The sequence below is a fragment of the Haemaphysalis longicornis genome, unplaced genomic scaffold (assembly GCF_048455015.1).
Source record: "Haemaphysalis longicornis isolate Haplotype H1 unplaced genomic scaffold, Haemaphysalis longicornis Haplotype H1 scaffold_7, whole genome shotgun sequence".
Classification (NCBI taxonomy): Eukaryota; Metazoa; Arthropoda; class Arachnida; order Ixodida; family Ixodidae; genus Haemaphysalis; species Haemaphysalis longicornis.
Genome location: NW_027526422.1, coordinates 39,182,668 through 39,209,421, shown reverse-complemented (window position 1 = coordinate 39,209,421; position 26,754 = coordinate 39,182,668). Strand labels below are relative to the sequence as shown.

At 47.0% G+C, this 26,754-nt stretch overlaps 1 protein-coding gene across 1 annotated transcript in view; it reads left to right on the top strand.

Moving 5' to 3' along the window:
• Nucleotides 1-8,163: 8,163 nt before the first annotated feature.
• The window catches only part of LOC144145284 (uncharacterized), a 104,957-nt gene continuing 86,366 nt past the window's right edge, over nucleotides 8,164-26,754 (top strand). Inside the window, exon 1 of the mRNA XM_077676834.1 lies at nucleotides 8,164-8,703. Within this exon, the coding sequence (XP_077532960.1) occupies nucleotides 8,278-8,703 (426 nt within the window). The 5' untranslated portion in view covers nucleotides 8,164-8,277. The remainder of the gene's footprint in view (nucleotides 8,704-26,754) is intronic.

Here is a 26,754-nt window from a genome sequence, read left to right as displayed (position 1 = left end):
CGCCCTTTCTTCCGTGTATGCACAGAGGAACGTTAATTACGACTTACGTTTGCATTACACGCGATGCCGTACATTTGCAGTGTGCGCGCTTACTTCATCCTAGTAGTCAATGGCGCAGCGTATTCAGTCATTGCGATTTGAACCAAAACACACTGGGCGACTATATTATTTTTAGCAGACGTATTTTTGTCCAGCAAAGCGCTTGCTAAACGGGTTTAGTGTAGCGAGTTGAGCGGACGCGGCACTGAGCAGATGCGCGAACACGAATTTGACCATGCTACGGTAGAACAGTCACTAACTCCCTTCTGCAATGCATTATTGCCTATATTTGCGGAGTGTTTGTGGCGCATCTCAAACTCGGTGGCGACATTTTTTTTTCCCTTCTCAATAGGATTATTTCACGGATCAATTTGAGCAACGGATATTGGAGAAGCTTGGCGTTAAAAAAACTAAACCCAAATGCCACTCCCAACATTTTTTCTCACGGGAAGCCACGTCAGCAGCACAAGCCACCTGCACGACGTCATTACGGACGTTTGTTCCAATAAAATATCTATTTGCTGGCACCAATTCATTTTTGTGATTTATTGTTTTCTCTTGATAATCATCGTGACATTGGTCCTCTTTCGAATTTCTTTCGGGTGTATCCCTGTGTTAGTGCAATGTGCAAATCTGCCAGAATATGTCCCAGCACAAAACAATTCTGTCCAGGCGCCTCCATTAATAACGGCTGTAAACGACCGCGCCCGGTGAAAAAACGTATTGCATGATTAATTAACTCTAGACGGGGCTCTAGAAATCCTCTAGAAATTAACGGGGCTCTAGAAATCCTATAAATGCTACCAAAGAGCGATTTCGGCGCGAAAACAAGAGCAAACTGCAGCGAGCGCCCTGAAGCGTAGCGAGGGGCGTCTGCTCTCAAGTGGCCAACAAATATGGCGGCCCCGCCGCGGAGTTAAAGGGACGGCGGCGCCGCGGGTGAGGGGAGAGAAAAAAGAGGAGGGCAGCGGAGAAGGAGGGAGCAGTTGGCGCTACCTTAGTTCTTTCAGGGACCTTAGCGCATCCAGGCATCCGACTGCACGCTAAGGTCCCTAAAATTACTAAGGTAGCGCCATCTTTAGATCTCGCCGCCTTTCGCCCTCGCCCGCGCTCCTCTCTTACTTCGTTTTTTGCCATTTTCTTTTTCGCCGGCGAACGCCGCGCGCCATTGGCCAAGGGAAAAGTCACGTGGTTTTGTTTTTTTTTGCTCCGCCGCCGGGTCGCCTCTCCGATGCCTCGCCGGCTGGGACATTGCGCAACGCCGCCGCTGCGACGCCATTGCTGGCTTCCGAGCCACCGTCGCCACCGTGCTTCAGTACCGGCTTTATCGTAGGCGCCAGCTAATAGGAAAGTAAGAATTAGCTGCTCGTTTCGAAAAAATGTCGCACCGGTGTCGTTTTAGGTTGCTTCTCGGTGTCGATGTGTTGTGCCTTAGGCAGCGCGAATATCGTCAGGCAGGGCACAAGACTTCGTTATCCCGTCCGGGAAACGCGACGCAGAAAGGAGAAAAGTTTGGTTGCATAGATTTGAACGGGCATACTTCAGGCCGACGCTACCATCACTCTTTTGCGAGGTAAGTTTCTGAATGCTTGTTCTTGCTCTGTTAAATTCTGCGCGAGCTTGAGCGGTCACTTACGAAGAAATGCGTATTCCCTTCGCGACCGTCGTCCACGCTTTGTTCTGAGTAGGCATTGCGCGCAGCGCCGAGTTCGTCCCGTCGTAAGCTTTGGTTTGGATAAGAGGCCGTGTATTTGTCATGTGCGCGCTTAACTTCCAGCATCAATATCAGCGGCGTAGCATGTTCAGTCAGTTGTCGTAAGGTTTTCGTGACGCGAGAATTGTTCACCTGAATTCATGCTCGTTTTGGCCGACGGCAGCTTGCGTCTGACCATGTATCGTGTGCGTTCCGAGTGCGTGTACGCTCTTTTTGGCGTGAAGTCATGTTTTGTGTGTTAGCTACCCGGGTGGTATTATAATCCCGTTGTTATGACATCGGAGTGATTTGCTGCGTAATATGGGCTTGGTCGGTGCGGCGCAAATTGAGGCTGTTGCGAGAAAAAAAAAATTGCGGCTAGGTAAAACAATTTAAGGTCAGCTAATATAGTGACCGCGCCGTTGACGTACGTTTGATGCGCAATTTCTGTTATCGCTTTATTAAATTCGCGCACGTTTGAATGAGCACTTCAAATGCATATTCGCACCGTAACGGCTGTACGCCCTTTCTTCCGTGTGTGCGCAGAGGAACGTTAATTACGACTTACGTTTGCATTACACGCGATGCCGTACATTTGCAGTGTGCGCGCTTACTTCATCTTAGTAGTCAGTGGCGCAGCGTATTCAGTCATTGCGATTTGAACCAAAACACACTGGGCGACTATATTATTTTCAGCAGACGTATTTTTGTCCAGCAAAGCGCTTGCTAAACGGGTTTAGTGTAGCGAGTTGAGCGGACGCGGCACTGAGCAGATGCGCGAACACGAATTTGACCATGCTACGGTAGAACAGTCACTAACTCCCTTCTGCAATGCATTATTGCCTATATTTGCGGAGTGTTTGTGGCGCATCTCAAACTCGGTGGCGACATTTTTTTCCCTTCTCAATAGGATTATTTCACGGATCAATTTGAGCAACGGATATTGGAGAAGCTTGGCGTTAAAAAAACTAAACCCAAATGCCACTCCCAACATTTTTTCTCACGGGAAGCCACGTCAGCATCACAAGCCACCTGCACGACGTCATTACGGACGTTTGTTCCAATAAAATATCTATTTGCTGGCACCAATTCATTTTTGTGATTTATTGTTTTCTCTTGATAATCATCGTGACATTGGTCCTCTTTCGAATTTCTTTCGGGTGTATCCCTGTGTTAGTGCAATGTACAAATCTGCCAGAATATATCCCAGCACAAAACAATTCTGTCCAGGCGCCTCCATTAATAACGGCTGTAAACTACCGCGCCCGGTGAAAAAACGTATTGCATGATTAATTAACTCTAGACGGGGCTCTAGAAATCCTATCCTATAGAAATCCTCTAGAAATTAACGGGGCTCTAGAAATCCTATAAATGCTACCAAAGAGCGATTTCGGCGCGAAAACAAGAGCTAACTGCAGCGAGCGCCCTGAAGCGTAGCGAGGGGCGTCTGCTCTCAAGTGGCCAACAAATATGGCGGCCCCGCCGCGGAGTTAAAGGGACGGCGGCGCCGCGGGTGAGGGGAGAGAAAAAAGAGGAGGGCAGCGGAGAAGGAGGGAGCAGTTGGCGCTACCTTAGTTCTTTCAGGGACCTTAGCGCATCCTAAGGTCCCTAGGGACCTTACTGCACGCGCTTTCTACGCGCCATCTATTGCAACCTGTTTGCATCTACTGTTTGCGTCGCGGGCGGCTGCTTTTGTAGTTTTTTGGGCGTACTTTTCGGTAAATAAAGAATCTAGTACTTTTATTAAAAGAATCCGGCAAATGTCACTTATGTGCCAGATAGGCGTAATGTTTTGTTTTTACTCAACAATTTTGACAAGTATGAACATGGCCGCAAGAATCAGATGTTTGGATATGGTTGTGCGTATATATACGTATCGTTCAACGTTTGTATTACCTTTTCCCGGGCGGCTGAATCAAGGGGCAGACAGACCGACAGACACTCATACTAAAATTTCCGCGTTCGAGTAGACCAAGAAAGACGACGGTCTTTTTAAAAAAAGCAGGTGAGTCAAAGATTGCATACCACGTTTTTACAAGCTTCTTGCTTTCTTACGTCTTGATTTCCTTCTGCCGTCCTTTTGTTCATTCTTTTTTTTTTGCGGTCTTACTTTTTCCTGCCTTACTTTTTTTTCCCTTTCTTTTTCGAGCGCTACTCCTTCATTTCTTGTTCTGCAGTGATGTGCGCTAACAGGAACTAACATACATTGCCCCAATATAACGCCAGCCCTCAAGCGAATAATAAAATGGGAGTGCAATAAAAGTATAGTTTAACTTGTCATGCTCGCCCTAAAGCCTAAAGCCTACAAGAAAGTGCCCGCCAGCGTAGCAATGCAAACTTATGTGCAGGCACCGAGCTGTTCTGCGTGCGCCCAGGAGATTTTTAGCTACAGACACATTTCAAATCCCACAAACCATAATTGCAGAGATCAGTGTTTACTTGTACGTTCAGGCATAGACTGCTTTGTTGTATCAATCCTACTACTAGTAGCTGTAATACTATCACTACGCATTGTTGTATAATTACATTTGCGAATAAAAAGCACACCGAAATTAATTGTGACTGGGGGCAAATAGCTGTTGGGTGCTACGTGAATATCTTTTTCACTTTAGCGTGATAAATCCCTCACGCACGAATAGATCATGTTGGGTTTTCACCCCAGAGAGAGAGGGGGAGAGAGAATAAACAGTTTTACTAATTGAATCGAGGCTGTTAATCCACTTTGATCGCTCCCAATCGACGCGGCAATGCTCGCCCACAATAGTACTTTGTCTGCACCAAAAAAGGATATTTGTAATTGCGTATTATTTTGCAGGGCTTTTTTTTTACTTCATGCGAAATAAAGCATGAGCACGAAAGTTGGGGGAAGGTTGTACTGGCTGCTGTGTTCATCCTGCTAATCTTTTTCTTTTCAAGCAACCACTCACAGAAAACGTGCTCCGTAAATACGACAAAGGAGCGACGCGACACAAAAAGGGAACGCTGCATACATCGCTTTTTCGACAAAAGAGCATCAAGTATCGGCGTCGGTTTGTGCGAGCCAGAAGCCAGAATCACCAGAAGAGCGCTCCTTCTCGACCCGAACCACCCCATCCGGTAGGAGATAAAAGCGTCGCCTTGTACATTCAGTTCAGCACACCCGGGATGCATGATTTATATATACGGAGAAACTACTGGGAGCCTTGGTGAGCTGTGGGCCGGGCGCATGCGTGACGAGATGCACGATTAGGTCGAACACCCTGGAGAACCCCTGCAGAGTGACGCGGCCCAAAGTCATCCATCTCCATCGAAGCCCCTTAAGACAAGCGACCTAGGTACGGAGCGGCGGCAACCTGTGGTGTTTTTGTTTCACCAGTTGGCGGCTGCAGCGCCGGAAATGGGAGAATTAACAGGGAGCCCCGCTAATTCGCATGAGCAAATGTCCCCTGAGTGCGGGGGCATGTGAGGGCGTTTTTGTTTTATTCTGTTCGTGAACACCAAATGACCTGAGAGGCGTGGTGGCTGCAGCAGGTAAGCTCTGTGCGAACAAACAAACCTGAAAAGGCAAAATAAGAACTTGATGAAATTGCGGACTGGGAGGCTATAACATGAGGTCGCTTTCACCGATTCGAACGCACATCACCCGCGGCTGGCGCTGTGAAATATGAGGCTGTATTCACACAGGGGGTCGGAGGCTTCGGTAGCGCGATAAAAAAAAAAACGTGCTTTTTCGCTTTTCCAAAACAGGAACACAGGAACCGAGGTGCAGTAGCTTTCCTGCGACAAATTACGAATGATTCAGGAGATCAAATTTGTAATCGGCGTTTGTACTGAAGGTAAGCAGACCACCTGTGGAGGGGGAGGAACGGACAGAGGTGTAATTCCGGCATACTTTTATTCGTGGCATGTTCTATTTATACTCTCTGGGACATACCTTGCGGATCCCGTAGCCTCAACTAAGCCAAGATTTTCTAAGATTCCTTTCACCGCTAAACAATGCGGACGTACGTCATGACATTGCCATCGTCATCATCATCTTCATGACCCGCTCCCTAATACGTGTGGAATGTCCTGCACCTTACTAATGAATGCAGTGGGGAGATGAGTGGGATTATGCTCCGGCTGCTGCTGTGAGCGAGAAGATGGTGGTGGATGAGCATAACGAACTTTCGCCACAACGAGGCTCTCGGTACGGGAAACTCGCTTAATTATAAGCACCAGTTCGTTAAAAGCGGCGATGTATTGCTCTCCCTGCAGTGTAGTTTGGACCATAAAAACTGCTGATCAAGCGATACTTGGAATAAAACGATTTCGCTATACAACTTTTTGCTTTGTACCTATGACAGGTATGTGTTCGCTTGTCTTCCACATCAAAATATTTATCATTTCATATAAACAAATTGTTTATCAGTGTTTATCATGGCCAGTGTTATGTCACCCAGGGGCATGTAACAGTAATGATCTATCTACTTAAAGGGGCCATTCGGACAACACACAAGTTTGGTTCATTCGAAAGATTGCTTCGTTAGAACCGTCCTTACAGCACGTTAAACGTAAACTTCGCTCGAATGAGATATATAATTAGGAAAAAAAGAATTACAATGCGACCCACTAGCTCATTTCTCGCACTAAAACATATGACATAATATACACAGCTGTGCGATTGGCTGAGGCCGGCAAAAGCAAACGCAAGTTAGACGGGGCTTACAAGCTTGGAGAACGAGCTGTTTTCGCTTACACATAATGCATATTCATTTTATAGCTTAAGGATGGAGGGATAAACAATGCAAGTTGCGAAAGTTCGCATAAACATAAACGACCCAGTGTGTACTGCTGTTGGTACTGCGTGCCCTATGCGCGTTATAGATGCACAGCAGTGCGACGCTTTGGGGTTGTCTCACGCAACACTGGCCGACTGGCGTAAGCGACATTGTCTTACGTGAGCCTGCTTTTCAAGCGTACCCGAAACGATTACTTCCAACCAAAACAAAAACAAACCAAACGCAAATATGGTCAAAAGCAAAGCGAGGGCGGAGAGCGGTCCTGCACAGTATAATGGTGCCACCGAGGCGGACTGACGGTAACGAAGACGCCGCGGAGTCCGCTGCCGACTAAACGGCGTATTTGTTCGCTTGAAGACCCGTCCTTGTTTCGTCATCGCAGACAGCACGAAACACATTATTTAGTGGTATAATCAAATTTTCAACTTAAATTGATTATTATTAGTGAATAATATTAGTTAATAAAGCATCGTTTGCTGCCGGACAAGCGCTAGGGTACTATAAAACACCAAATATTTCGAATAAAACAAAGTTGTATTTTGTCTGAATGGCCCCCTTTAAGACTGACATATCATTCGCTCCCCATTAACCTGAAAAGAGAAAAAAAAAAAAGACGGCATGTCTGTTTGCTAATTTTACGAATACATCACTGACCTGCCGTGTTTCTTATTCTTGCAAAATAGTGAGAAAGGAGAAATTTACCCGAATGTTCATATACGCATACCCATTTCCCAGTTCGGCAAGAGATGTTTTTTTGGGGGAAGAGGGGAATATGATCATTCGAGTTTAGCACACAGACCATCCCCTTTGATAAAATTGCGGTTATTACTAGCCAGCAGGCAAAAAGAAGTTGCATATGAGCAGCCTAAAAAGCTTGCACAGAATAGACTCGCGGAGAGTGAGGAGCATCTTTGTAAGAGACAGGCTCTCGAACTAGCGGAGGCTAAACGATATACATCAGCGTCTACACAAAAGTATATGGATGCAAGGGCCTCAGGATAGGGTGCCTCACATCAAAAGAAGACAGTCCACCTCGAATACCTGACACAAACGGTCGAAAAAAGAGGAGGCGGGAGACAGTAACTAGCGAAATAAAAAATGAAAAGGCTTTTATTTTTTCGTGTTTGTCAAATAAAAATGTCTAATTGCTAGAAAACACTGTGACATACTTTCCATAACACTGAAATTATGTCTAGAAGCTGCTACTCCCCCGTAAAAGACGCTGCATTCCCCTCCACTACTCCCCTTTCTCTTCCCTAAACCGGCCTTTGGCCCTCCTTATCAATAAAGGTGCTACTACGACTACTACTTCTATAAGTTGTTGGTTCGTATTGTACAACCATTTTGAGGTTAAAACTACTTAAAACGCGCTATAAATCGGCGCGCAGCGATGGAGAGCAACAATTTCGCATGACAGGGCGTCCCAAAGCCGGACACACACAAAACGCGCGGAAACTGTCAAGAGGAGGACCGAAAACTACGTCATCGCTCCGCCAGACAATGATTCCGCTACCGCTCCTTCCGAGTCCCCCCAATCGACGCCGCGCAAGCGCAGTAAAGCCTCCCCCTCGCCCTCTTTTTCCTCCTTCGCCCTTTCCCCGTCGGCGTTCCTCTTTCTTTTCCCCAGCCGGATTCATTTGAAGGGAGCGGCGCTTCTTGCCAATCCCCAGAGCGAAACACGTGGTCGAGCCGTCGGCGCCGCTGGCTCAGTTTGGGGCGACTGCGCCCGGGAGCAGTGCGCGTGAGACGCCGGGACAGACGCGGTCGCGTCTCGCGCTCTCGACCATGTCCGCTTCCAGCGCGGGCCTGTGCGCCCTGTACGGAGCCCTGGCCGTCGTCTACCTGGGCCTCGCGGCCGACTTCTACGTCACGTACAAGCTGTCCAGTGACGTGAGCGTCCTACGTGACCTGATGTCAGGCCGTGACCGTGATTGGAAGTCCCGAAGCAGCATGGGGATGGTGGTGAGTGACGTGGTCGGACCGGAGGTGTCGCGAGTCCGCAGGAGCTCGCACCGGCGGGGCAGGAACGCGGCTGGTCACGCCCGTGGTTCTCGCGACGGCGGCAGGAGTGCGGCTGGCAGCAGCGGCAACGAACACGACGAGAACAGCAATGTGCCCAGTGTGGAGTTTTTTCCGAAGCCCCAACAGGCGTCGGGAGGGGCGCACGACGGAGAAGGATACGTCTGGCTAACATCGTACTCGAGGATCCCGGTGAGTTGTGGGATACCAGATAAATTGCGATAAAACAATTAATTTTAAAACCCGTGGGAACAAATTTCAAAAATCGGAAGTAGCCGCCTATTTTAAATGTTAACATACAATCAGCACTTTTTAAACCTCCGTGGCGAATTGCGCCAGTCCTGCTTGAAAGACGGACGACAGAATATCAGTTGTCGCAGGTACATGCACGATTCTTGGGTGTTTAGAAATCGTCTTAATTTTCGACGAGCCTCAACCGATTTGCTTAATAATTCGAGATCACGGCAGAGCGTGCAACTTGCAACCAATTCTAAGAAGCCAGCTGCTGTAGTGAATTTTGCAGAAGTTGCGGTTGTGTATGTAAAATGTGAAGAAGTCTGTATTCCTTTCAAATTCTCAGGAGTATTAAGAACTGTCCACCTACAAGAATATGCCTAGCTTTAAATTGTAGCTAAGTAATATTTCACAGTTCCTATAAAACACGGAAAGCCCGGGATGCAAGAAGGCCCATTTAAATACAAGGTTGACGATGCAGGGTTTCTGCACATATCTACCGATGACCGAAGTGACAAAAGTCCCTGAAATGATTTTTGGATTTTATCAACACGAAAATGTTTTATTCCGGGATGCACAAAGATTTCGCTGACGTCATAACCGCCACGGAAATCACGCCAGTACAATGAAACAAACGGCCTGTAAAGGGTGGATTCCTGCACACAGGGTTTTTTTGTGGGGATTCAACCTTTACTACTAAAAACGGGAGTATTGCCTAGGACAGTTACCCCATGTAACAGAAAAAAAGTATTTTGTGCCTAATAAGCTTTTTGTGCCTGCCCTAAGCAGCGCTAGCATTAAACCAAGAGCGTAAAATATAGGTATACTAGTCCTTTTTGGTAAGGTGGCATGTCATCACCGCGCTACCAAGGAGAAACCAATAGCAATCATCATCAGAAGCCACCCATTATACTTAGGGTTGTTCGTTTTCGGGTTTTATATTTTAACACGAAAGTGTTTTATGCCGGGATACCCCAACATTTTTGTTCGTTTTTGGCAACGTAATGACAGCGGTGCCAATCTGAGCTCAAAAATACTCTTTAGGAGGTGCTTTGATTCGTATACTCACAAGCGCTCACATCATGTACTGGTCCAACATAGAGGAATTTCCGTCCTTACCTAATAAAGTGTTTAAAACAAAGCTCCAGGATTTGGCGCTGTCGGCATGTGGGAAACAAAGAACGAGGTAGTCGTGCTCGTCATATTTTCATTTACCGCTTTGCTTAGCTGTAAAGCAAGGGCACTTGCACAGTACGTCTTGCACAAGACTTACAGTGTTACCGCGTAATGCCAGCATCAGATAAGCATGCATTGGACAGTTTATCGCACTGGAGCAATGTTGTGCCCGTGTTTTCTTTGGATACATTTATTCCTTTGTGCTGCATCATCCGTAGTTTACGACGGAAACAAAGGTGTCGTGAACGCAAGCCGTTTCAAACTTTTCCCCGTATAGTTCGGCACACGTTTTGATCATTAGGAAACTCCACCAGGAGTAACGTGATCGCCGAAAGCTATAAACAAGAATAGGCGGAAGCAGCGACACCCGCTCACGGTCGATAGAAGGCGGCATGCATCAAAAGTGAACACGCGAGTTCTGTGGAGTCTGGCAGTGAAAGTTATTTTTTGTTTGTTTGTTTTAAGGCTGGCGATGGATTTTTTTGCCATTCGTTCAAAAAAGGGAGATCAAGAATCTAAAGGTTTCAACAAAGAGTACAACAAGAATCAATGCGAAAGAGGCAAAGAACCCAGGGTTCAGCCCTTTTCCAATAGAAGCGGCAACAACATGTAGTATGAAGCTATGTATATTCATAAACCCCAGAAAGCTCACACACACTTACTCGGACAAGGATTCAACCAGTGATGTTAGCGTGAAGCTTGTGACAGCCCATTGTATTTTTTTTTTCTTTTTATGAGCTGCATCGCAACTCGGTTTCTCGTGACACCAGATGACAGACCCGTGTCCGTCGTTAGAATGACGATCACTACTTCGCTTCCCAGAAGGCCCGTGACTTACAACTAACTTTAACTGTTTACTCATCCTCCTCGTAGTCTTTTGCGTATCAATGTCGTATCAATTTGCGTTTCGTTGCTCATTGCGCAAGAACAGAAATGGTTGGCCACTCTCTATTAGGAAGAGGGGAACCGCGGTCTCTAACATTATTCTCCGACCAAAGCTCGCGATAAGCAGATCAACTCCCACTAAGGGAGGAGCGTGGCATACCGATGACAGTGCGTCGCGACGTAGTACGTAGAAAATGCCAACATTTAGCTTGGAATCAAGCACATGTTATTTTATACGATGAAATGCCGAACTAAAGTCGTGGAATTAAGATGGCACCGAGTTTGGAGGGTAGCAGCCTGAACACTCACGTGAGGCACATGCCGCCAGGAGAGAGGCTGATAGATAGAGAGAGAAAGTTTAACAGCGCGCACTCTGCGGCTGCAGATCAGGTAACAAAAGCGTTACTCTGCGTAGCATCAGATAAAAAGAAAAAAAAAGCAAGCCTGAGCATGCCAGATTTCTGCACGCATTAAGGGAACACTCATGTGACCAAAATTAATTAGTTGTTTTCCACTGCATTATGGAGACGTAGGCAACCTTGGCTATTAGCAACACATTGGCCGGGTGAATTTTGGGCCTGTAAAATCCCGATTTGCACTTCGTGTTCATAAACAAAACTTAGTAATTATAAGTAGATAAGAATCTAAATGAGTTGTAATTTGCTCTACGTGTTTATGGGCATGAGCGCGTTTCTTTTTGATACTTTTGCCAACACAGGTTGGATGTGAAATGAGTGCTGGAACGCGGGCAAAAGAATGGGGACAGTGCCACCCTTTTTCTGTCGTACAAAAACCAGCGTAGAATCAATAACAAACGCGAACACTGGCAAACTGCCTCATTTTGTGGAGGGGGATTGGGTGGTAGAACTGTGCGCATCAATGAAAAGAAAAGTGTTCACACCTCGAGTGTGTCTTTCTTCCACCAGCGCGGCTTTTGGGGCAGTAGCGGTCAAGTCGGTGCAAAATGTAAATACCACGGGAATACGGGAACTTCAGGTCGACTTATAACACTCTAACTGTGAGCAGTTCAATGACAGTCTACTTAAATGAGTCCTAAAGATAGCCACGCCAAGTGCGAACCTTGCGGTGACCTATCGCTTTTAAATTATGTCAACAGGAAAAAACATAGTGCTCCACTGCAATAGAAAGCTCGCTTATTTAATTAATCCGTTTACAAAGCGGAATACCTCATTCCTAATTCGACCTTCGGCCCGAGCTCTGCGAGTCGAAGTAAAGAACTGATTTAGGCGTTCAATTTCCCAAATGTGTAAATATTGCAAACACGGAACAAGGGAAGCACTCGGTGCCAGATATCTACATCTGAGTTTACACCACGAGAACCCGACAGCAGACCACGTGTGGTCGGGGGCATGAATGGTTTTTACATTTCGTCTGCACGAAGCCCAGGACTTTCGCGGCCAGCCAATCAACCCATGATGACATGACTATCAGCAGTAATAGCACGCCATTATTTCGGTGTTTAACGCACTGACACTACACAGGCGATTAGGTGCGCCGTACGGGAAGGCTCCGGATTAATTTCGACCACCTGGGGATCTTTAACGTGCGCCAAAATCTCGAACACATGAGCGTTTTTGCTTTTCGCCTCCATCAGAAAAGCGGCCGCCGCGGCCGGGGATCGAACCGACGTCCTCGTGCTTAGCCGCACAACGCCTTAGCCACGTATTTGAAACAAAACAACAGTGCACAACTAGTACTCGCAGTGTTGCTCATAATTGAAAATAAATGTGTGCTTGATATTCGCAATACCAAGTAAAAATAAACCGCTTTGAAGAAAATATCTTGACCCAAAATTACAAAAAGAGCTCGCGCAAGCCTGGACAACGTGGTAGTGTTCCAAGTTCAAGAGTAACAAAAAGGCCCAGTAGATGACTCGAGCAGTGGAGCGTGGAACAATTCAATTGTCTTTGGCAAACCTCATCCATGTTTATCGTTGTAAAAGTGAAAGGGAGGGGAAAAGCATGACATCTGACAGTCGAACCCGCGTCCTTGTGCTCATCAGCCCAACGCCATAGCAACTGAGCTACCGAGGCGCGTATTGATAAAACACGTTATCCCAATACTACCACGCTAGTGGATGCGCATTGTAAAGTTGCATACTAATGCCGAGCTAGTAAAAGGACTCTGCGATACTTCCGATAAACGCTTTCACTCTTTACTTCTTGTGTGGAAGCACTGCGAAAGCTATAGTTATCAGCAGCACGGAGCCGCACTGCGTGAATTCATAGTCGCAGCAGATACGTCTTTCGTATATGCTTTGCTCTTGTGGCTCCCTTCTTAAAGGGGCTGCCGTATGCGTTCATGGCTGCAACTGAAGGAAAGCCGGCCAATAGCCGCTACACCACTACAAAAACGCCAAGATCGGAAAATAGAAATCTTCTGGGCAAGTTCATAAGTTATCTTATGAGCATAGACCAGTAATTTTTAGCTGAGGTACTTTACGAGCCTCTAATCTAAGTACTGGATGTGTTGGTTGGCTACGTTTTGCAAGCATTTAAGATTACAAAAAAAGTTAAAGTGTTGCAGGGTCGTTAAGTAGCTGCAACGTAAAGAGTAACGCAGAGAATTATGATGATGATGATGATGATGATGATGATGATGATGATTATGTTTAGCTGCTTCCCCTTTGTAACGCGGTGTTGTTGCACAGTGACTTTAGCAGTAACGCCGCTGTATGTTCCCCTCGTTCTCAAGAAATAATAATAAACGTTTACCCTGTATGGTGCTTTTCTGCTAGTCAAATATTTTTCTCGGATGTCTTCCTGTCTTATTCTCTGCTCTTTTCCCATCGACATTCTAACCTTCTCTTGCTAACCTCTACTGCCTTCCACTTCACTTTTTTTGTTAAGCCTAAAGTCGAAAGCTTCGGGAAGCTCGATGGCTCCCTCACTGAGGTCTGGTGGGATATCTCTGCTCTCCATTACAATATGCCGTCTGCGTACAATTCTGCCTGTACCTACTCTCGAGATGCACCTCTTGTCCCGTCGCCAGTGTCGAATGAACAAAGCCACCCTTTCTGCTGCTTTATGCAAGCATACCAGGTACAAAATCTTAAAACACTTCCCTACGCACCCCTATTATTAAGTGTCTTTCGTGTAAGAAAGAAGACACTTAATAATAGGCCATCTCTTGGCATTTAAAACACAATCGGCTGCTGTCTGCAATCAGCACGTCTGGTTCCGGACAAGCGTTCCGCTCACTGCGACCAAAGGCAGGCTGACGCTTCTACCGAGCTCCGCGTCAACTGAGGCGCCCGTTGTGCTTTTGGCGCCGCCGGGATGCCTTGAATTATAAATGAGACACGGCAGAGCTCTTCCTGGTTCGCGTCGGGCACGTGCCTTTGCCTTATTTTTTTTACCCGCCCCGCACACTTTTACTCGTTCATTTACTTCATTTTTATTACCTCGCTGCCACGCGCCACCCGCCGCTTCTTTGGGAATTTTCAATCAAAAGAGTTAATCTGTCCTCTTCGAGGCAGTTGTTTATCCCCGAAGTGTTTATTTTGGGTCTAAGCGACGCGTGTGTTCGTAAGATGGGCGCATGGTTCGCTTGGGCCGCCACACCTGCGGGGACGTATGCAAAGGTTTTTTCGGCGTCTTGATGAAAAACGAAGCATATAAACGGCGAATTCGAGCTCAAAGATAAGGCGCCGCGAGAGTTATATTCTCAGAAAGCCCCGCGGCGCTACCATCGGTTCAAGATATAAGAGGCAACTAGGAAGCGTTACCTTATTCGGTTGCCTTGTTCCACTTAATTTTCTTTTTTTTTTTTTTTCCAGTTTGCAAGGGCGTTAGAAACCGAAGAACTTCGCTCTGAGTTAATCCGACTTGAAGCATACTGGCTGTTTTCTTTTAACTTATCTGTTCACGGCAGCACTTGCTGCACTGTGTGCCTTTGCTCAACAGGATAACAAAAAGAAAGAAAATAGAAATCAACGAAAGCTAATCCGCTTTCTTTTGATCTGAGCGCATGCGAAGACTCTGGATTCTTCGTCTGGTTCTTAGAGTTAAAAGCCTGGTAGCCAAAGTTATCTGTCATTTTCGCAAAAGGATGCACACGCAACCGTTGAAACGACGCACTACTAATAAGCGAGCTTAACAGAAAGTACAGCACGCCTTCTGGGCACTAGACCTTTTATTTCGTAGATTATGTTCGTTCCCGAAATGTACATAACGCGAGGGAAATAGGATCAGGGAATCCTGTCCTCACGCGCAAGACTTGAATGGCGTATCTGTTGTAGGTGATCATTGATGCGCACAAAAGTTGAGTTTTAGTGCAGTTGTGGTATCGTGGTTTTCGTCGGCAGCATGGCATTTCAACGACCTTATGTAGAGCAAGGCCAGAGAAAGCTCGTCGTTTTGGTGGACGTTTTCGTACGCCCCTCGGCCAACGCTACTTATCGTCTCTAGCAAACGCTTTGCCCGCCCAGCCTATCGCAGCGCGGCCTCTTCCTCGACAGTGCCAACTATCAACAACTGGGACATGTGGAGTCAATGAGCTCCTACAGCAGCTTCGACATCGAAGTCGCGCCTCTTCTACGGTACAGAGCGCGTGCGCACGACGACACGAGGACGAACACGTTGTGGCATGTCTTTCTCGTTCCGAGCAAGTGTTCCCACAATACGGCAAACGCTGGCGTTTTTTTTTTTTTTTTTTTTGACAAAATTGCCCAATCTCCCGAAATGGGTATGCTTAGCTTGAAGAACTTGTGCTCGAGGCACGCGTGCAGGAGCGCCTGGCATTTTCTTTGTATTTTCAGCTGCGAACCCAATACACAAACAATTTGCTCGACCGCTTCACTGTTAAACAACCGTGTTGAACGCTTATTTCGAAGAAATTCGAAGAAAGTACGAATTTAGAAGAAATTACTACCAACATCGAATACGATGGCGTGGGACGCGTGTACCCATACGCATACAAGCACACACTCCTCTTCAATTCTCTTCTCAGGCGAGAGAGAAGTGACCATGACACCACTTCTATGACATTTCATTCTATTCTATTGCCTACTTGTGAGCATAGTCTATGTTCCCCACTAAGAGTTATTCATCGGTAGGGCTGCTCCCCATTATCTTATGAGGAACGGAATCGTCCGTTTAGAATGGGAGGCGCCGTAACGATCTCTCGTAATGTACATCGTTGCGAAGAACTTCGAGTGCGGATCATACTCCGGCTAGTGACCTACAGTTACGTGGATTTCGAACAAAATGTTTATCAGTATTTTAGGGGAGAAACACCTTAGGGGCTCGGGCTGACGGCGTCTCCTGTTATCGTCTCATGTGGTCACGGTAAATGAAGTTGTGAAGCGATGGTCACAAAACAACTGTATAATGAATAAAACCGGTTCAAAATATACTAACATGATGCAAACAAATTTGAAATACAGAACTTATCAGGATTTAATTGAATTCATGACAAAAATTTGTTAGATTTCGTCTCAAAATCGGTTTCAAACGCCAGGTTTTCTTCTGGAAAGCATACTTCTTAGCATGCTGCGGCGTGTGACGCGAAGACAACTTACGGCCAGTCTGTTTCATTTAATTGCTTAAATACGGTTCAAGGCATGATAGAGTGATACCACCACAGAAAGCGTGCGATTGTTCCTCCCACCGGCGCTTCTCCGGCGCCCAATCAGGTCACACCGTGTAGCGAAAGAGGGACTTGCAATTTTTGTATGCACTTTTACACTACGTGATTCGCCCCTCCCGAAGTTTTACGTTAGTGAAGATGACCCGGATTTTTTTTTCTTAAAGCGACTGTCTCCGTCTGGCCCTTGGCTTTCGCATTCACAGTCTTACGAAATTCTAAACATGCCGTAATTTTTTGTGGTTGGTTTGTATTTTAATTGTATGTGTGAGAAGGGAGGGGAAAGTTACTACCTGCGGGTACTTATTTATAGTTCTTCACTTGTTCTGTTTGACTGTCCATACCTAATTTACACACAATGCCACTGTACTAGCATATGTTGGACGCCTATAAGTACACCGGCAGCAGAAAAACAGCAGCCATTGAGCTGCAGTTCCGCCTATGCTCTGCATTATGCTGTGTATAATGCGTAAGCTTAAGCTCTGCATAACCTTATGGTCTGCATTATAGGGCGTGCTTTTTGTTTTGTCAAGATCAGAGGGCCATCTGGAGCTTGCCAACAGGACCCGAAATCTTGCATACACACAAACAGCGGAAGGAAAAAGAAACAAGCAACTTCAAGCCAAGAGTTTTGACTTTCTTTTGATATATGTCTATAACTTTTTATTATTTTTGTTGCATTTTAAGAGCTATAAATTTAGATATGGTCTTGTATACGTGCCTAGAGAAGCCCTACAGGTTGTATTGTTTATCTCGGATATTTTATCAGAGTAACGTTTTCTGTTCTTACGTCAGGTTGACTTCTGTATATTGAGGAATTTTGTTATCGGGTTACCTTCCCCGGCTACGGACCCTTGAATGGGCGCAGCATTATGAAGCGACGGGGCCGCTATTATAACCGCTTAGTAGTCGTACAAGAGCGGTACAATTGTACAAACAGGATGTGACTACGCGACTGCTTTTAAAGGGACCCTAAATAGGTCGCGATTTCAAGCGCGCTATCGCTGGATAAGCGTTCGTTTCTTTCAGTGTTTACATGTGAAGTCTTGCCACCATTCAACTGAGCTTTGACGTAACTTTTTTGCCTCTGACGTAGCCTCTATGACGCAGCTAGCGCTGAAGACAATGGTGGCGCTATTGGCGGTTACCATCAAATGCTGCAGCCAATCAGCGTTTCTGGCTTTGGGGGTAGCGGGGGAGGCTTTGGCGGCTCGGGCGGCGTCTACGAGAGCGACACTCTGGCACAGCGTATCTTAGTAGGGACGAATGTCGGTCATCGCCATCCGTCACATGAGGTTAGCTGAGCTTGTTGATATAGCGCGTCGTTTACGGGATAGGAATGTTCTTGACAAGCACGGAGCGTGTTCTGCAGGCAGAAACGCTAATCACATGACCATGAAAACTATCTGCCTTCAAGGTGGACATAGACCGCGCACGAACAGGCACACACCACAGCAGCTGAAACTCGTCGCCACCTGCCAAATCCGGGCTTTTGCTGAAAGTCAGTTTGCAAACGCATCAAAGGGGATGATAGTGCGGTTAAAGCGTGCTGGTTATCATCGTCTTCGTGGCTTCATAAAGCGGTGGCCGAGTAACTGCGGCGATGCTAAGTTTTTTGAGCGAACCGGCCTCGGACAGACCTGTTAGCCACGACAGTGTCGCGTGCAACAAGCGGCCCGCTAGTCTTAGGTGGAAATCTTCAATTATTATGGTGGGCGAGCACCTTGTTTTTGGAGCCATCCTATCTGGCGCTCCGCAATGCTAGAACTGACGTGCCATCGCTAGCACGGCCGACGCGAAAAGCAGTGCCACGCGCGCCGGCTGCTAAAAATAAGAAGCCGCACAAACCTCTGAGCGCAGCCAATGGCTGCGCGTACCTCGGATCACAAGCACCCTGACAAGTGTATCTAGGTTGTCTTGCTCGAGCGTATCATCAGCTCGTAGCATCCACAGCGCTTTGAGGCGCGAAAAAAAGGGTGAACGCTCCAGGTCTTATAGCCTTCGCCACCCTGTTTTGGGCCCCTTTAAACCCGGAAATCTAGTCATTAACCCGGATTCTCGCGGAATTTTATATTCTATCTACTCGTCGGCCTCTGATGCTTTGCCACACTAGCAATCCGGGGTCCAACTGAAAGGAAACGCGGTATCAACGCGAAGCTCCCTTCAAGAGCTTCCTTCCTCCGCCTACAGTGCGCGCCGATCCGCCGTCCCACAGCAAAGCAAGGGAGCGCGCTATCGACTCGGCGGCGGGTTCGTTAAAAACTTCCAAGCATTCGCGCTGCTCCCCTTCCACGCTCCCATTCTTGGGCCGTGACCTCTCCATTGTCGCCACGAAAGCAACCGAGGCGTCGGGAAGAGAATTGACTACCGGAGGTCCGCTTCGACCGGCTTTGCCGCGCTGCCAAGATTATATGGCCATTGATTTCCGACGAGCCAAATTTCATCCGCAGTTTGCTCCCCGCTCGGCCTTTTTCTTCAGCGACTCCCTTTCTGTGCGTTACTTCCTTTCGACCGCTCTTTGGCCGCTTACCTTAATGTCTCACAAAACGGCTCCCCACCATTCGGGGTTAACCGCCGCGCTTGGGAGATATTTGTCATTATTCGCCGTTTCAGCGAGCGCTCCGGGATTGGAGTGATGCGGCGATCGGCATCCGGTCGACGCGGGGGAAGGAAGCCTTGCGTCGAGGCATGTGCGGTTTCTTCGGAGATCTCATTAGTGTTCGTGCCGCCCGGCTATGCCGGTGCACGGCCCGTGGCGATACTTGAAAGCGGAAGCTCAGGGCGTTCGTGGCATATCTCAAGAAGCGCACCGTGTCTGCCGCTGTAACTTTCAACGCAAGAAATAAAAAATCAACCGCTTCGAACGAGGTTCCGGTTGTTATGATGAGGCAGTGTTGCGGCACACGCCTCGTCGCTCTCCAGTGAAAGCAGATGTATACGGCTCCGTGGGCCGGCTCGAACGTTAGAAGAACATACAAAAATCATTGTGGTACGGCAAATAACAAGCTTTGTGAGAGGGTGGAACTGGAATGTTTTCAACATTGCCAACTTGATAAACATCAACTTGAAAAGGTGATAATTTTATTTATTTATTTATTTATTGTTTTATTTATTTATTTAATATTTTTTTATTATTTATTTATTTATGTATTTATTTATTTATTTGTTTATTTATTTATTTATTTATTTATTTGGAGACATGGGTGTACCGTAAAAACTAGGCTTTTTAGCACGGCATCATTTATGCGCGGACACAAAGAACCAAGAACTTTCAAGTGGGGTCTCTTAGTCTTTGGTGAAATCGACAAGACGTACCACCTCGCGCAAGGACGCTCGTGTAGCCTTATCCTTATTACAAGGGGCTAAAAACGTGTCAGCTATAACCGCCCTCCTCGGCGCACCATTACGGCAATGCTGCTTCTTGTATCAATCCGGAAGACGTGTGATGAAAGGATGATGGGGGGAAATGCAAGAAGATGCGGGTTTGCCAGCTTTTGTTGAAGCATCCGATTACTCGGGAGCAGTTTTCAGCTTCTCGCAGTGGGGTCATGCAAAGAAATGGCGAGATTTAAAAGCCCTTATCGCCCCCTGTTTATGCGAAAACTCCGCATCCCGGATCGGTCGAACGTGCGCCGACTGAGCCTTTAAGCCTCGGAACCAACGCGTCACCCGTCTCATGGCAACGCTGCTGCCGATGTGGGCCGATAGGGGAGATTAGGCCGCTACCAGACCATGCCTCGCACGTCGTCCCCCGCTCTGCGTCTCGCTTTTCCGGAGCCCTGATCGCAGAAATGACGACTCCTCCGCTCTCTCTCCATCTCGGCGTGCCCTGCTCGAACGAGCTTTTGCAGAATTTTTTTTGTAACACGAAAGTGTTTTATTCCCGAATACACAAAGATTTCACTGACGTAATATCCGGCACGGAAATGACGCCAGTACCGCGCAGCAAGTGGCCTGTAAAGGCTGCACACCTGCACACAGGGTCTTCTTGCGGGGAAGCAACCTTTAGTACTAAAGAGTACGTTATACTTAGCGTTGTTCGTTTTCGGGTTTTATATTTTAACACGAAAGTGTTCTATGCCGGTATACACCAAGATTTCACTGACATCATATCCGTCACGTTTTTTGCAACCCTTGGGCTCATCAACGCGCATTTGACATTGTGTGAAGGTAGACGTTGGCGCTGAACATCAGATTCAGTCGTTCGCCGCCGTGATAAATTTGGGGCAGCATTCTTTGCTTTTCAGCGAATGGCTGAAGGTTATATTTGGCGGAGCTAGTTTAAGCAATGTAATTATGTGGGGTAATGTGGTAATGGGAAAGGGCTACACAAGGGTAAGGTGGATTTCAAGCTGGCGCGAACACATGGGTTGACTGTTTTATTAATGCTAGGCCAAAAACCCCTCGTGTGTACGTTCTACTAGAACATCCATAAAGGAGTCCTAAATATTTTTAAAACAGTCCAGTCTACCGCTTTCTCCTTCTAAATATAAAATTGGTAAAACTTTAGACCTACAGCGTAGGCATCAGGACAATTATCTCGACGAGTAAGAAGCTGACCCCATCGGCCCCAAAAGAATTTGAATTTTTTCGGTCTCTAACAAAGGCTTTGTTCGTTCATTCATTAGCAGAAATATTCACGCACCCAAAGAACAAAGCCAGTAAAAGATACGACGTCAGTCTCTGACTGATGTGAACATTCTCGTATTGATAAAGATTAGAATAGCGCTAAAGAGTGGTGTTGGGGCAGGCTTTTTGTCACCGAAGACGTGTGGCATGTTACAGTGTTATCAAATTACACACACTTTGGATGATTGTAGTTTGGTAATACCGTTTTTTTTTCTCTGAGTAAGCAGCAGTATGTTGGCGCGTTCTTAGAATCCCTTCAAAAAGCGCGTTGAGGCATCCAATAAACTCCGCGTGGAAGAATTCAACCCCGACAGTGACCAGGATCCCAGCGCCCACTGACTGCACGCATCATCCCCTGTTTATAAATGCTGGAGATCCGGAAAAAGAAAAGAGGGACAATACTCGAACAGCGGCGTCAAGTCTTGCGGCACTTCAATAAACTGACGGATGAAATTTACATCTGCCCGCAAGATCCTCACGATTAAGGTGTACCGGAATGAGTCACAAAGGCCAAGCTATTTGATCCTTTACAGTGTTTCTCTAGGGAGTTTAGGAAGCGACACCGTTTATTTGTCATCAGGACTATACACGTCCATTCTAATGTGCCCGGTAGCGAAATACAGCATGAAGCCATGGGTGCAGGGATTTGTGCCCAGTCTAAAATGACAACAGGAATACCGAAGAAACCTAACAAGATTTTGTGCCGTACGACAAAAAAACTTTGTTGTGACAACAGAAGCCCTATTGCTACGACAAAGCCGTCTGTTGTTACGACACACATTTATGTCGTAACGACAAAGTCAATTTTCTCAACGACAAACATTCCTCTAGTCACAAAAGACTGCCAGTCGGTACGACAGCCATCATGCGGTCGTGATATAGCCAGCTCCCAGAGCCACGACACAAGAATACAACAAGACGACAGTTTCGACACGCAAAAATACGACAGAGTACAGGAATTTTTCTTGTCGTCATTTGCGACTTGGTGTTGGCGCCCACAAGACGTGCACCCACATAACCAAAACATTATTGAGATTAAAACTACTTTTAATACCGTAATGCGCGGGAACAGACCGTGAAGCCCGGTCGTGAGTCAGAGAAGCAGAGTTACACTCTATTCGGCGCAACCCAACAAATCGCCAACATCTTTTGTTACAACGATGGGGCACTGACACTAGCACTCGGTGTGCGTTGCCGGTGAACTTAATCGCAGTCGCACAGACTGTCCATACTGCCTTCATTCCTGTGACTCAATTTCGTTTCTATCCCCCTTTATAGTCTTGGCTGTAACAGGGGAAATGTATGTCGGCAGTTAATCATGTCTGCGCTGCTATCATCGTCATCATCGGCCTCCCGGTTGGCCTTTGAAGGGGGCTTTGCCGCGAGCGCACTTATTTCCCAGTGAAGCTGGGAAAGCAAGGTTTTCAGCGAAAGGAGCTGTCAGTATGTTGGCTGAATATTTTAATACATGTAATTAATGTAATGGTCATTTAAGATAATTTAAGATCAGTTGTTCCGACAAGGAAGAAGCTGCACGCCAGCCAGCGCTACATAAGGGCAATACACTCGCGTTATCGTCAGGCTTATTTGAAAGTGAACATTTTCTCAGCGGGCCGAAGCGTTCTGTACAAAAAATAATGGAGTTCTCTATAGGCTGGTTGCTCGACCGAAAAGCTCTCATGCGATCACAGGACAAGCGGCGCGTATGTGAAACAGGGCTGCCATTGTGTCAAAACGGTTACCTGATATTAGCGAAAAAGGGGCGATTCAAGATAAGACAATACACGCATCGATCGATCGTGAAGAGGTAGTACAATAGTATATCTTTACCTCATAAAGGGGAATATATTTAGATCATTCGTAGATTTGCTTACCTAGTGCGCGAAAAATTGTCGCATGGGTTCGTTCTTGGTTTGCAATTTGGGTCTTTGAAAGTGTGACGATCGATTGGACGCACTTCCAGCGAAGGTTAGACGCGCTTTTAGCGAAGGTTTTGAAGCACTTTTGACACAGTTTTGATGTGAGAACGCTTTCGCGCTTCTACCAGCTCTTTTTAAAAAGGGACGGTAGAGTTTTTTATTGTGATTGTGCTGATTATAGGTGCGCACACGCAAACAAAAACTCCCAAGCAAGTATCTCTACACCATTGGTACAACAGGGCTCCCAGAATTAGCTTGAAACACTTCGCAGACAACGGGGTTTTTGGCCTCACCTTTTTGCACGAGCTGAGAGAACGCGACTAAACGCCCCAGTGAGAAAACGAAGCGTGCAAATGCCCTCCGCGGGCGCCTCATTTCCTGCAGAGTGAAATTGCGGCACCCTTCTGCAGGAAGATGCACTCTGTCTCGTTATTGCATGTCGTCGCAAACGCTCATTTCCTACTTGTTCTCGCTTCGTTTCGTGCCTAGAAATGGTCTCGCTGAACCCCGTAGGTTGGAACGGCCTGAAACCGGCCTTATATAAATGCTTCGTACAGCCGAGCCAAGAAACGCATCAATCCAGCCTTGCAAGTGCGTGATTGGTGCGCAAAAAACAGAAATGAAAAGCAAGAAGTAGTGCGAGACGTCCCTGATATATTGCATTTCCTCCTGTTCAGGATGCGTGCATTCACACTTCCGCAGAATGTGACCTGACTTGCCCTGTTCGATGTTTTTTTATCTGTTTTATGAACACCTATTTCCCTGGGTCTCAATTCGGGTACCATTCATCTGTGGCACGTTTTTGCCTTTGTGATGAACGTGCGGCTGGAATATTTACAAACACGTTTGAAACAGTTGTATGTCAAGAACGCTCATACAACATAACGTGATCACTTTATGAAATGTTACATTAATTAAGCGAGGCAGATTGTACCTGCATCAGATACAACGCGCATTGGGTGCCGGAAGGAGATAGACGCTGTTTTTTATTCTGGACGCTGGTTTTATTGGAGAAAGTACGGGCCACTGCTCAGTGCGAACTCTCCAAAACAGGATGGGTTCAACAATATTACTTCATAGCTCTTGAAGTTTGCAAAATTTTTTAGGTGGTGGCTTATATCATGGTAGATTACCCTTGTTTATACAAGTGTACTCGTCTTTAATGAGGGCAGCCGTTAGTCAGCGCTGTTTCAGTGTGTTCTCCGTCCCGTCCTTTCGCGCTGTAGAAAATGATGCCGAACCGACTGGCCCAGATTTCTATCTTCTTGAAGGACAAAGGAGCCTCCTTGTGGGACCGGTGGCCATTCGTAGTCATCGCCGAAAAGTGCGAACGGCCAATGGGACCGATAACTTACCGGGTATCCTGAAGTTCGAACTTCGTCGTCATTTTTACCGCCGTGTGCCCTAAAATCCGTGTTTATCGGATAAATCCGAATTGTCCTAAATTTCGCCGGCGAGGGTTCTTTGGATACTTCCGATTAATCTAATTAATCTAAACACAAGGAGCCTGATGAATAGCACATGCCTAGAGTCGAAATTTCACCGGCGAGTGCTATTTGTATACTCCCGATTAATATAAAAACCAGGAGCCCGAAGATTAGGACATGCATATGGTTGGGTGAGAGCCTTGCTTTGCTGGTTTATATGCAAAAGTGTGCCTACATCGAATCACAGCTCCGTTGTTGCAGCAACACATTTGAAAACAGAGCAGCCTTCAGCCTCCTGAGTGCGCCCATGCTGACTATGATTTATCAGTACCGTTCCGTTTCTCCTTGTAGTATTTCCTCCGCGCGGGTCGGACCTTCCTGGCGGTTTAACCCGCCGCGAGGAGGTGGCGCTTCGAAGAATCCGCATGGGCGCAGCTTTGACTCCGGCGATAAAGACGACGATAAAGTGGAGGACGCAAGTTGCCATAGAACATCATGCCCCTTCCAAGAAGCCCCTTTCAGTGAAGGGACTCTAGACCACCTGTTGGGGACATGTCCGGTTCTCCAGGCAGCGCGGGTTCGCCACGTGAAGGCAGTCGGGTACCACACAGGACGACCACCTGACCTTCGCCGCTGGACGCACGGACCCCAACTCCGGCCCCTACTTAACTTCATTGGGGAGACGGGACTGCTTGACTTTATTTATTTTATGCTGAAGGGCCTACTTGCGCAAATAAAAAATAATTATCTCATTTGTTGGCAGACAGGCACCCTCCGGCCCGTGAGTCTGCGTGGGCGTGTGATATTACACGGCCGTTTTTACGGCCCACGCGTGCCGCCACCAAGCAAGGTGTCTGCAAGCGATACATGTTTGTGGCTGCACGTGCGTGGTACATTTTACACTAAAAAAAACTGCCGAGAAGAAAGCCGTGGGTTCAATCTAAATGAAAACTTTCTCTCCACAGCGAAATATTCACTTGTTTTATTTATGCGAATGTATTTCAAACAACCTACCAGTAAGTTTCTTGGAACATATAGTTCTATTTTCAAAGTAGAACAGCAGACGGGATAGAATGAACTCCAGCAACAGAAGCGAACACCACGCACGCAAACGGTAGGTGTGTGCGCCGCAGCTTCGCTACGTGCCTGGGATGGTCCACATCGTTAGCCGAGCCTGCCATTCATAGCACCACACGCAGTGGCGAATAGCGTCTATTACCTAGCGTACGCCCTTTTTTGCCCACTTGATTGCATTAACAGTACCTTAACGTTTATCACGTCCTTTCGATTAAACACAGGCGTTGTCGTTCCGCCCTGCAGTTAAGCGGCACCAGACGTGGGCTCAGAATTCGTCATATTCCGCTCGACAAAGACTGCGTGAGACGAACGCTGGACAACTGCTTGTAGGCCAGCCCTGCGGCATTGGCACTGAAGTGCGAGATTAAAGGGACCATTGTATGAAGACCAGTAAATTTATTTTGTTGTGAAGGTTGGTTCAGCTTACTCTCGCATTAAAAATTCATCGTTGCTAATATACACGGTACATCCAACTGTCCAAAACATTTGTATTCCAGAAAAAAAAACAGCGCAATCTAAATAAGTATCATTCAAAAAACCAAACCGTCCCCCACCTGGAACAAAAATCAACACTCCTACCTCAACACAAACCATCAACACAAACTGTCAACACAAAACGCCCCCTACCCGGAACAGGATTCAACACGCGAAGCTTGTCCAACCCTGTGAAACCAAAAACCAATACCTTGTTAAGTCACTGTCAAACAATATGCCCCATCCCTACTTGTCGAACCTCTTCAGCGTCCCTACGTCGTTGTTTAGCCTGGATTTCCAATTGCGAAAACCTATGATTAGCTCGGCGAGCATGCTCGTGTTCAGGGACCCGCTCCTGTTGTCGTTTTTTGAGAGTGGTCTGCTCCCCAGCGCATCGAACCAAGCGCGGCCTACCCATGGCACAACTGGCTTTGAACTTGCGAGAAGCTTCGTGCGCGGAGCGAGCTAAGCTCCCTTTTACTTCTCCGGAGGCAGGGAGCGGGTGCGATTGGCTGGGAATATGGCGTGATCCGACGCGCCACTTCTGGGAGAGCGGGGGGATTCCGGCCGCCAGCTGCGGGTGTGGAAGGAGCGGAGAGATTGTGAGGGGTGGTGGTGAGCAACGCCGACGGCGACGCGAGTCAACCAATACATTCTTCGCTTGAAAATCTTCACCACAGTCGGGAGCTCATCCCTAGCTGCCTTATTATAAACACGTCTGAGAAACTAAAATCAGCTGTGGATCAAGAATCTTAGAAACAATGATAACGTGCAAGAACGAGGATCAGTAAGATACCTACAAAAGCACATTTCAG